At 37.9% G+C, this 12,597-nt stretch overlaps 1 protein-coding gene across 2 annotated transcripts in view; it reads right to left on the minus strand.

The window, feature by feature from the left end:
- Nucleotides 1-12,597, minus strand: part of LRRC28 (leucine rich repeat containing 28) — a 236,409-nt gene that overhangs the window by 53,420 nt on the left and 170,392 nt on the right. For both annotated transcript variants that reach the window (XM_004372654.2, XM_023727874.1), the window contains one exon: nt 1,885-1,987. In XM_004372654.2, the coding sequence (XP_004372711.1) occupies nt 1,885-1,987 (103 nt within the window). The remainder of the gene's footprint in view (nt 1-1,884; nt 1,988-12,597) is intronic.

A 12,597-nucleotide genomic window follows, 5' to 3' on the forward strand; every position in this document is an offset into this window, starting at 1 on the left:
ATCAGCCTGAGGCCAGAAGAACTAGATGGTGCACGGCTACCACCAATGACCGCCCTGACAGGGAACACAACAGACAGTCCCTGACGGAGCAGGAGAAAAGTGGGGTGCAGAACTCAAATTCCAGTAAAAAGACTAGACTTAATGGTCTGACTGAGACTGGAGGGATCCCAGAAGACATGGCCCCCGGACTCTCTGTTAGCCCAAAACTAAAACCATTCCTGAAGCCAACTCTTCAGACAAAGATTAGTCTGGACTATAAGATATAAAATGATACTCACGAAGAGTACGCTTCTTAGCTCAAGTAGATACATAAGTCTAAATGAGCAGCTCTTGTCTGGAGGCAAGATGAGAAGGCAGAAGGGGACAGGAGCTGGTTGAATGGACATGGGAAATCCGGGGTGGAAAGGAGGAGTGTGCTGTCACAGTATGGGGTGTGCGACTAGGGTCACATAGCAGTGTGTGTATAATGTTTTGTATGAAAAAACTAACTTGAACTGTAAACTTTCATTTAAAGCACAATAAAAAAGAATGTAGATTACCTAAAAATTTTCATATTTTGCCCTAATATTTATTTCTCACCATTTAGAGCTCTCAGAAAATTCACTACCACTGTTATATCAAGTCAACTATTAAAAAATATCTCTTCACTCAACACAAACAGAAGCATCAAAGTAGAAGGCTCTTTCTCTTAAGTAAAAGCTATTCTTAATTATGATAAAGACTAAATCACATTTCAGTGCAGTCTCTGAAGGTTTTGATATGGGAAAACTGCCTTGAGCTTTGAAGCTTGCTTGCATCATTCAGTGTATCATGGTGATTGAGGGCATTTTACTTACCACCTGGAAAAATTAGGCTATATTCTATATACTTTTAAGAACTCATTAGGATTAATGACTCTGTAGTATCACAGCTGTGACACAATCAGCTGGAGAAAAATCAGAGCTAAAAACTCCACACATTCTATTATCTCTGGTTCACAGAAGGTTCTGGAATGTATCTCTGGGCTTGGATTTCATCAGTCTATTTCTGAAACAGGCACTGAACTCATCTAGAGTTCTTTGGAGATAATGATTGTATCATTTTTCCTGAGGGAAGGCCACTACTCCTAGGATTCCCCCTCTGGAGCAATCACTGCATGCTACTCAGCCCCTGGAGCCATGCCAACAGGGTTCCAAATATCCCTGGGCTACTTAAGTGGGGAAAATAAGACGAGTTAAAAGCGGTTTCTATAGCTGAGTGGTCCTATCTTAATGCCAGACCACTCTGGAAAACACTTCAAGGTGGTTCTGCCCGCTGTTACAAAAGCAGAAGCTGAAGCCATCTTTCTAAAAGCCTGACTGAGAGGGAAGGATTATTGCTGTTCTGAAAAGAAAAGCCTATCGTTTCCCATTATCTGAAGCATCTGTTTTGGTTGCTAGAATCGTGATTTGTATTGTGGGACTATCTCAAATGTTGGTTTCTAAATATTTCCAGTGGGTGAAGTCCTAGATACCAGGGCTGATACTGTCGTAAAACTGTCATTACAATGAAGTGCAGAGGAAGAGAAGCTTCTAAATTAATGCTAATTCCTTTCATTTCTGTGACTGATACCATCAAGTTTATTGGTGCACATAGACTCATTTTTCTTTTGGCTGAAAAATAAAAACACAACTAATAACTGAACCCACAGCTTACTAACTAAACCCAAAGTGCAATTAAATTTGTTGCCCAACATTCTTATTTCCTATGGACATTTAATTTAGCATATTAAGGCTAAAGACAAAACTGAACAGAATATCAAAAGTAGTTCATCCACATCTGAGTTATAACTGGACCCAAAATAGAAGTAGACCCAAAACTAGCAAAAGAGTTGAGCTAAAGTATAAGATAAGAACGCAGCCTTACCCACTGCACCCGATGACTTTATTGTACAGATAGGATGGCAAGCCTTTCAGGTGAACGTTGTTATCCACATACACGTATTGTAGTTCTCGAGATCGACCTAAATCTGGGTGAGAAAGAGAAGGGCTATCATTCCTATAAATATGTACCAATACAATGTGAAATGTAAAATCTAATAAACAATATTAGAAATAGTCTAAATTCCCATTATGGAAGAAAAAAAAATGTAGATTTAACTCTGAGTGTGAAATTATGCCAGCTGCATCATTAAATTCTGGATCAAAAAACATGACTTTCGAAAAATTACTTAACCTACTTGGACTTTGATTTCTTAAACTGTAAAATGAGAAAACTGGGATTAGAATATTACTAAATTTTCTTCCTGTATAAAAATTCGATGACTTCTTACAGGCAATTTCAATTTAAGACTAGTTTGTTTTTGGTTATTTATTTAGTTGTTTCATTTTTCCCATAGGAAAAATACGTTACACAAAGTGGCTAGACTAGACCTGTGGGCCTGTGAGCAGGGCTGGGAATGGATCTGTACGAGGAATGGGAAGAGGTGAGAAGGAAGGCCTCAAAAAAGGGTTTGCAACAAGAATAGGTATGCCAGAAAGACGGAGAATTCAGAAAGTCTCCCCGAAGTAGCAGGACAGTGGCGGAAGCAAGGAGTGGAGGATTCAATGAGGAGGTAAGATGCAAAGAGCTGAGGGACATGTCCTGACAGACGGGAAGCAGAGACACTTCCAAGTGCAAGGCCAGCCCTTCCTGTCTTCCACCTGCAGTGCCCGGCAGGTTTGGCCAGCTGTCCTTCCCACTCCCAGCACTCACTGAGTAGGGCTGTTTGTCTTCATTCCCACAGCGGCACACAACAGAGTCCTCAGCAGCCTTGCTAACCCTCTGCTCACTGAAGCAAGCACATAACCTTTGAACAGTTTTCTAGGGTTCTGCTTTTGAAAATAGGAAGCAGGCTGAAGAGAAGTCTCCCACCTTGTCTTTCTACAGTTTAAGAAAAACAAGGGCCCACACAGGGAAATTAGGAGGGTCTTAGATGCATTTACGTTCAAAAGAAAACCTATTTACCCATTACAGTCCTTTTAGGCATTGTGCTAGTCTTCGGAGCTATACACATGAATGTCATTAATAGATGTTCACAGACATGAAAAATGATGGCTGTAATACAATATGATCATTGCTATTAGGGAGGCCTGTATAATCATATGGGTCCACAGAGTGAACCTAGGGTCCTGGACAATTTGTTAAAGAAAGTGAGAGGCGGTCATGTGGGGTGTGGGTGGGGGAGGGTGCCTGGGGGAGAGGTAAGAAAGGGTTAACATTACAGTCCTCCTTCCCATTGCTAGTCCCATTACAGTAACTGTGCCCTGGAAGCATGCTGGAGCAAGCTATAAAAAGAGGAACCCAAATGGGGAGAGAAAGGTCACCACAGCACTGGGGACAGGCAATGAAAAGGGAAGTAGCAACTCTTAGGGAGAAAAATGAATTACTTTGCCACTGGCTGGAGACGCTCTTTCCCAATGTGGTGATTTCAAAACATCTAACAAACAGAATAAGGTAGAAAAGACTGTGGCTCCCTCTTTGCTCTCTCTCGGATCACTCATTCTAAGGAAGACAGTTTCCAAGTCGTGAAGGCATTCCAGCAGCTTTATGAGGAGGAACTAAGGCCTCCAGGCAATAGCCATGGGAATGAGCCTCCTTGGAAGCTGATCCTCCAAGGCCCAGTCAAGCCTTCAGATGACTACAACCCTGAAATTATGTAAATATACTGCTCTTTCACAAATTTTCACCCATTAATTTGAGCATTCATCGATGGATTCTATTTGCAACAATAATGTAGAGTCTGCCTAATGGGGACTTACCATCACCCTCTTTCTGTCTACATTTATTACTAGAAATTCTTCTATAAAGAAGATTGTTTTTATCAGTATGGACTCACAGATATTTATTGTATTACTAACAGGTTAAAACTCAACACTATTACCATTTATTCTGTTGGTCAAATGTTCCAACTTTGGCAGTTAAAAGCAGCTTCAGATTGGTTCTTGTGTTATTTCAACAGATACCCATTCTTTTTTTTTTTTTAAGAGTGTCCTAACTTTCTGGCACCAGAGAATCAGCTTTTATTTTCCCTGCCTAGGCATGGATTACCCAGTAAGTAAGGTAAGTATGTACTTAGGGCAACAACCAAACGGGTACCAGTTGTCCAAAACAAAGACCCATAGATGACAAACAGACAGGACACAAGGAAAAGTGAGCGCCGCAGTGGAAGGGAACAGGCAGGGCACTAAATGAAACAGATACCAGCTCCAGTGCATGAGAATGTGCCCGCAGGAAAGAAAGTTCACACAGGGTCACCAGGGCACCCACATGCAGGGTTGTTTAAGCTATGAGGCTCCTACTACTTCAACACTGTCAGTGACATGTGTCTCCTATGGTCCCCTCCCGTGTAAATGAAGCTAATTATCTAGGCGAGTCTCTTGGGAATATACTATTTCTTTCTAATAAACAAGAGGTGGGGGGTGGGCTGTCCAGTCTAACTCTTGCTACATTCACCCAATATGCAACTGGATCCAACATGAGTAGTTACTGGGCAAGGGCACAATGTATTAATAGGTAATAGGCTTCTGATGCATTTTGAGAGAACCATCTTGTACATCCACATCTGCTGATCCAGCAACTCCAGCCAGGAGGGCCAACAATACTTTTTGCCATGATACAAACACAAGGGTATACTCTTGTACATGTCCTGGTAAACAACCAATGGGAACTCCAGTCTCAGATGTCACGCAAAAGCGAAAGAACTCAAATAAGGTGACCACTGCAATGAATTCAATCAAGTTACTTTTTAACTGTATAGCATTTACATATAGTTATGTCCTAAGTTTGGTAAACAATAATATTTATAACTGTATCTTTAAAATATGTTTGGCATACACGCGGACGCAATCTGGCATACATATAGATAATACTAACAGAGCAAGCGTCCAAAAATACTTGAAATATTAATATTTATCTAACACGAAAAGTTTCATTTTTTATTGTTTGCTGAGGGGGATACAGTGCTTGACATTACTCTATAAATGCTAATAAACAAGGTATTAGGCACATTAAGAGGATGCAAAATTCAATATTCATGATGCAAAATGCTTCTATTTTGCTACAATGAGTGTGTTTCTAAATTCTTCTTCCAATGCAACAAAAGGCATTTATCAGAACGTTACGCTTATATCTTATCAGAATATTTATGTACCTCAGCGTAAGGAAATTGAGTAATTCTTCAAGGAAATAAATGTTTAAATAACAAAAATTATTTAAATGTATTTTATTTGCCATTTCTCTTCAGACTGACTTTCTTTCAAGAAACTGATTGATAGTGTCATGACTCACAAAACTTGCTTCTTGAGAAGTAGTGCTATTGTTACATCAATTATGTACGTATCTCCAAATATGGGAATTGAACGATTCCAAGGAAATAAAATGTATATTTAAAAATTTTGTATACGATAACAGTTCTATTTCCTTTTCATTTTGGACTGATCAGGTATAACCTAACGTTCAGTTCTTTCTCGTCAACCACATAAGAATGCGCCAGTGGTAATATAATTATGTGACTCTTGATGTATCTGGTCCTGCTCTGCGCAATGCAAACAAAAATGTGTCTTCAGACTGAGCATACCCTTGTATTTGTATTATGCTTTTAGGGATCACTCTCGCTGCCAATGGTTATCAGCAGTAGTCCAACGAACTGTGAAGATGCAGCATCAAAAGACAGAAAGTGAGTGAGCGAGTTTTTAAGTATTATTTCAAGATGAAAAACACTCATGAAAATCTGTGAAAGGCCCGCCAGCCAACATCCTATGATGAACGAATAAAATTACTTCTGACTGCCTTGTATTATTTCTTTTGACTATCTCGGAACTGAAGAACAAAATTACATGTTCCAAATCAATTTTTTTACTTACTAATATTCAAAGATAACTTTTTGTGCTAACGTCCAAATTCAAATGTAAATTTTATATTATAAATCTTATTTGTTTTATAAATTTTATTTATTTTCAATTATACAAATTTATTTGCTACAGTAGAACCAAATTTAAAAGTGACAATATTATAACCAGGTAAAATGAAATGGCAACAACTAAGCGGAGCAAAAAACAAACGCTCGCAGAAGATAAAAAGAAAAGGATCCGTGAATCCCTAAAGAAAAATCCAAAATGAACTTCCTTTTTAAAATGTAATGAATCAGAAGAGACTTCTTCCATAAAACACTGAAGTTTAATTGGTGCAATTCACTGTAGTAGTATAGCTGGTACTGAAATTACTAATAGCAATATGAATATAACAGAATTTGTTACAAATTCTGCATCCAATCCTTGCTGTAGTAAAAAAAAAAAAAAAAAATAAGAGTGATGCAGAAAGTGAAACTATTTCAGAATCTGAAATTGTCGTATCTATAGACCACATAAATAAAAGAAATACAGATCTTGCTTTGTGGAAAAATTTTTCTTCTAATGATGTAAATTATTGGATCAAAACAGGGCCAAGTGACTGTCAACATCATAGTGGACCATTTGAAAATCTGTGCCAAAAATTGCCGGATGGTAAACAAACAAGGCTGTGTAGCCAGAATATATTTTAAGAGTACAAAGCTAATGGTGAGAATTAGAAGAGGGAGTGACTACTGTATTCTCCATTAGTCAGCTCTGTATATTGTTTCATTTGCAAACTATTCAGTTCTAAATCGTTTAACTCTCGATTTTCTATGGATGGATTTATTGATTGGCGCAATTCAAATATGATTGATAAACATGAAAACAGTTCAATTCACAGAGATTTTATGTTGTCATATTTAAACCGAAGACATGATTTTGGCTTAGCTCATGAACTGGAAACACAAATTAATAAAGAATGTCAGTACTGGAAAGTTGTTTTGCAACTCGTTACTGTCATAATGATCTCTGAATGTGTACTATCTTTTCGAGAGAGAAATGAAGTGTTTGGGTTCCCACAAAATGAAAATTTTTTGGCTTTACTTGAACTTGTTGCTCAATTTGATCCACTTTTAGCAGGTCACATCTCAAAACATGGTAACACAACAAAGGACAACACTTCATCTTGTAGGATACAGCTCAACAGATTGTTGTCCAGAGCAGTTTTTTTTTTTTTTCTGCTGTTCAGTCACTCTACGTATCTTTTGGTGCCTCTACTCACCGATGGGCAGTTCTTAAAACATATTTAGGCAATGACTGAAAATCAAAATATCTTTCCAATACATGTTGGGACGTGTATTCTGTAGCAACGAGTGCAATCCTGGAATCGTACACTCAGATTCTAGATGCCTTGGAAAATATTGCTGAGGACCAGACAAAAGGAGATACCGAAAGGGAAGCTAAAAACATTGCCAACAGAATGTAAACACTAGAGTATGTATTTGTTAGTTATGTGGAATAATACATCGCAGCATTTTCATCGGACGAGTCAGACTCTCCACAAGATTCAAAAGTAAATTTAAAGACATGCAAAGATCTCTATCTGTCATTAACAGGGTATTTATATACTTTAAGAAAAGATCTTGAAAATTTTGAAAACACAACAAAACACATACTGATTATCGAGAAGTTCACTGTTGCAGAAGCATCAGAAACATGCATGCCATAAATGACAGAAGTGCTCCACAAGTACTGGATGCCAGAGGTCAATTTTCTGTAACCACATACTACACCACCATTGACACACTGGAATCTTGCATGAAAAGAAAGGCAAAAGTGTATGAAGTTCTTTCAAATAGATTTTGTTTCTTAAACAATGTGGATATACCTAATGAAGAATGCATGAAGGCATACAAGAAATTAGTGCAGGCTTATTCCAATGACTTAAATACAACCTTTTATGGAGAAGAGCGACAATTTCATTCTTACATGAGAACTAAGTTTACAGATTCAGGATAAACAAATTTTACTTATGTAGGCACATATGATTTCATAATAGAAGATAAAACACAACGAGTATTTCCCAACCTTGAAATTGTTTTATGCATATTCTTAACGTTAATGAACACAAACTGCACAACAGAATGCTCATTTTTATCCCTAAAGAGACTCGAAAACCCTCAGCGTAAAACAATTCAAGAAAAATTCGATTCATTATCCTTACTATGCATGGAAGTAGATATTGTTCAGCAGTTTAACTGTGACAACATCACTGAAAAATTTGCAAGAGCAGAGTAGAAAGAAATGTTTTTAATTATAACATGTTAGAGATGAAAGAGCTATCGAAAAATAAAATACAGTAATCTGTTGTAATATTTGTTTTCTGATCATTAAACTTTGTTTTATGTCATCTTTTCATTTCTTCATTTATAATTATAGCATTTATTATGAAACATGCACTAAAACTGAAGTCTGAGCAATTTAAAGCAAAACTGGTAAAGTCAACTTTTTGCTATGGGCGACTGACAGAATTTTACATTGTTGAAACAACTAAGTTCACTGACTCATTTTCTTTGTTGTAGAATACATGGAATATTCTTTTTGTAGAAAATGTAGTATACAGTAAAAATCTTAGCACCCCACAACCACTAAAAATTTTACAATCCAGTTCATCTCATTCCGCTAAAATTGCATATACCACTTTTGTGTTCAGTTGCTAATATTACAGTCACATTTAAAAAGAAGTTACATCATTGATAGGTAAGACACACACGTATCTATATGTGTATGTATACAACCCACATATCCTGTTCAAATGTGTGAATAAGCAGAGGAGGGGGCACCACAGATTATCAGTGTTTACGGCCACGGCATGCCTTAATCCATCCATCCCTGCCCCAAGCTTGAAATCAATCACTTCTCCAAGATGTCCTAGTTCCTTTTATTGGAGTATGGCATTTAGAAACCAAGATCTGAGAGCTAAGTGTGCTGATTACTACTGAGATGTCATTGCTTCTATGATCTTTTAGTGGATACCATATTTTTTATGCAAATAACGTGCACCTTCTGCATTTGTTTGCTAGCCATGCCCTCCCCCCGCAAGGCACCCTCACAAGTGTCACCATGCCAATCCTCTTCCACATGTTGCTGTAAAAAAAATTAGCATAGTGCACTTATGAAAATACCTCGCAGGGAGAGGGTGTGGCCTACAAACGTAGAACGTGCGTGTTATTTGTGTAAAAATACGGTCGATCCAGAAACCTATGTATATATACAAACCTACACATACATATACATATAATTGTTGGAGGTATACCTTCAATGCACATTCCTAGAAGTGGGATTGTTGGGTCAAAGGTAAGTACATGTGTATACTGTTTTGGTATTACCCAAATTTCCCTCCAAAGGGTTATACCAATTTGCCTTCCCACAAGCAAAGCATGAGGGTACCTGTTTCCCTACAATCTTGTCAACAAAACATGTTGTCATGTTTAATTTTGCCATTCTGAGAGGTGAGAAATGGTATCTCAGTGTTGTTCTAATTTGCATTTCTCTAATTACAAGTGAGTTTGACTATTTTTTAATATGTCTGAGTCAATTATATAAATGCTTCTTGTGAATTGGCTGTTTATGTCTTTTCTCCATTTTTTCTCCAGTTCTTTATATATTATGGACATTAACCCCATGTCTGTGGTGTATTGTTGTGAATATTTTCTCCTAGCTGTCAGTTACCATTTGACTTTGTTTAAGGTGTTTCTCCACCACTCATATGTCAGTTTGTCTTACAGTGGTGGCTTGTGTGTTGTTGTGATGCTGGAAGCTATGCCACTGGCATTTCAAATACCAGAAGGGTCACCCATGGTGGACAGGTTTCAATGGAGCTCCCAGACTAAGAGAGACTAGGAAGACGGACCTGGCAATCTACTTCTGAAAAAAACTGGCCAGTGAAAACTTTATGAGTAGCAGTGGAACACTGTCTGATATAGTGACGGAAGATGAGCTCTTCAGGTTGGAAGGCCCTTCTCGGCTCGAGAAGACAAAATAAAGTATTATAATGAAATGTACAAAGACCTGGATTTAGAGAACCAAAAGGGAAGAACATGCTCAGTATTTCTCAAGCTGAAAGAACTGATGAAAAAATTCAAGTCTCGAGTTGCAATATTGAAGGATTCTATGGGCAAAATATTGAATGACACAGGAAGCATCAAAAGAAGATGGAAGGAATACACAGAGTCACTATACCAAAAAGAACGGGCTGACATTCAACCATTCCAGGAGGTAGCATGAGATTAAGAACCGATGGCACTGAAGGAACAAGTCCTTGTCGAAAAACAAGTCTCCAGGAATTGATGGAATACCAATTGAGATGTTTCAATGAATGGACACAACGCTGGAAGCAATCACTTGAATATGTCAAGAAATCTGGAAGACAGCTACCTGGCCAGCTGACAGGAAGAGATCCATATTTGTGCCCATTCCAAAGAAAGGTGATCCAACCGAACACAGAAATTATTGAACAACATCATTAATATAACACGCAAGTAAAATTTTGCTGAAGATCATTCAAAAGTGACTGCAGCAGTATATTGACAGGGAATTAGCAAAAATTCAAGCCAAGTTCAGAAGACGATGTGGAATGAGGGATATCACTGCTGATGTCTGATAGATCTTGGTTAAAAGCAGAGAATATCAGAAAGATGTTCACTTGTGTTTTATTGACTATGTGAAGACATTCGACTGTGTGGATCATAAGAAGTTACAGATGACACTGTGAAGAATGGGAATCCCAGAACACTTAATTGCTCATGAGGAACCTGCACATAGAACAAGAGGCAGTCAACCGAACAGAACAAGGGGACACTGCCTGGTTTAAAATCAGGAAACATGTGCATCAGGATTGTGTCCTTTCACCATACTTATTCAATCTGTATGCTGAGCAATTAATTCCTGAAGTTGGTCTATGAAGAAAAACACAGTATCAGGATTGAAGGAAGACTCATTAACAACCTGAGATTGCAGATGACACAACCTTGCTTGCTGAAAGTGAAGAGGACTTGAAGCACTACTGATGAAGATCAAAGACTACATCCTTCAGTATGGATTACACCTTAACATAAAGAAAACAAAAATCCTCACAACTGGACCAATAGGCAACATCATGATAAATGGAGAAAAGACTGAAGTTGTCGAGGATTTCATTTTACTTGGATCCACAGTCAATGCCCACGGAAGCAGCAGTCAAGAAATCGAATGCTGTATTGCATTGGGCAAATCTGCTGCAAAAGACCTCTTTAAAGTGCTAAAAAGCGAAGATGTCACTTTGAGGACTAAGGTGTGCCTGACCCAATCCATGGTATTTTCAATCGTCTCATACGCATGCAAAAGCTGGACAATGAGTAAGGAAGAATGAAGAACTGATGCCAGAAGAATTACGGTGTTGGTGAAGAATACTGAATATACTATGGACTGCCAGAAGAATGAACAAATCTGTCTTGGAAGAAGTACAGCCAGAATGCTCCTCAGAAGCAAGGACAGAGAGACTTCAACTCATGTACTTTGGACATGTTATCAGGAGGGACTAGTCCCTGGAGAAGGACATCATGCTTGGTAAAACAGAGGGTCAGTGAGAGAGAGAGCAAGACCCTCAATGAGATGGATCAACACAGTGGCTGTAACAATGGGCTCAAATATAGCAATGATTGTAAGAAAGGTGCAGTACCAGGCACTGTTTGGTTCTGTTGTACATAATGTCACCGAGTTGGAACCAACTTGAAGGCACCTAATAACAACAAGGTGTTTCTTTCATGTTAAATTTTTATAGTCTTTATGTAGTCAAATTTATCAGTCTTTTATTGCCGCTGGATTTTTGAGTTATAGTTAAAAAGCCTCTGTATGTCACCCAAGGTTAAAGGAAAATCCACCCACGTTTTCTTCTAGTACTTCCTTGGCTGCTGCTTTTTTTTTTTTTTTAAACATGTTAATCCTAATCTGTTTGGAGTTTACTCTTGTGTGCAATGTGGAATAACAGCGAATATTTTCTTTCCACATGGTGATCCAGTTGTCTCAGCATCATTTATTAAAAATTCCATCTTTATCCTAGGAATTTCAAATGCCATCTTTGCCACAATTGCCATAGATAATTTGTTTAATTCTGAACCTTTTACTGATCTACTTGTCTATTCGTGTGCCAGAAATACAGTGTTTTAAGTATAGAGGGTTTTATAAAACATGCCTGGTAAGGCTAGTCTGCCCTTGTAGTTGTTCTTGGGATTGTAATGAACTTATACATTTGTGTCTTGCAAGTGTGTTTTAAAATTTTCCATGTAAAGGTTTCACATTTGTTAGATTTATTCCTAAGTATTTAATCATCTTTATTGCTCCCATAAATGATGTTGTGTCTACTAATATGTTTTCTATTTATTAATTGTGCATATGAAGGTTATTGATTTTTGTATGCTTTTATATCCTGTTATTTCACTGAACCCTTTTTTTGAGTTAGTTGTATCATTGATTGATTCTCTGGGGGTTTCCAGGTATACTATTGTGCTATTTGCAAACAGAGTTGGTTTTCTTTACCCATTTTTTTCTTTAACTAAAAGGAGTCCTGGTGGAGCAACAGTTAAGCGCTCGGCTGTTAACCAAAAGTTTGGTGGTTTGAACCCACCCAGCAGCTCCGTAGGGGAAAGACTTGGCAATCTACTCCTTTGAAGATTACAGTGTAGAAAACCCTACCGGGGCAGTTCTGCTGTCACATGGGGTTGCTATGAAT

This window comes from Trichechus manatus, unplaced genomic scaffold (genome assembly GCF_000243295.1).
Source record: "Trichechus manatus latirostris isolate Lorelei unplaced genomic scaffold, TriManLat1.0 scaffold00019, whole genome shotgun sequence".
In the NCBI taxonomy this organism is placed as follows: domain Eukaryota; kingdom Metazoa; phylum Chordata; class Mammalia; order Sirenia; family Trichechidae; genus Trichechus; species Trichechus manatus.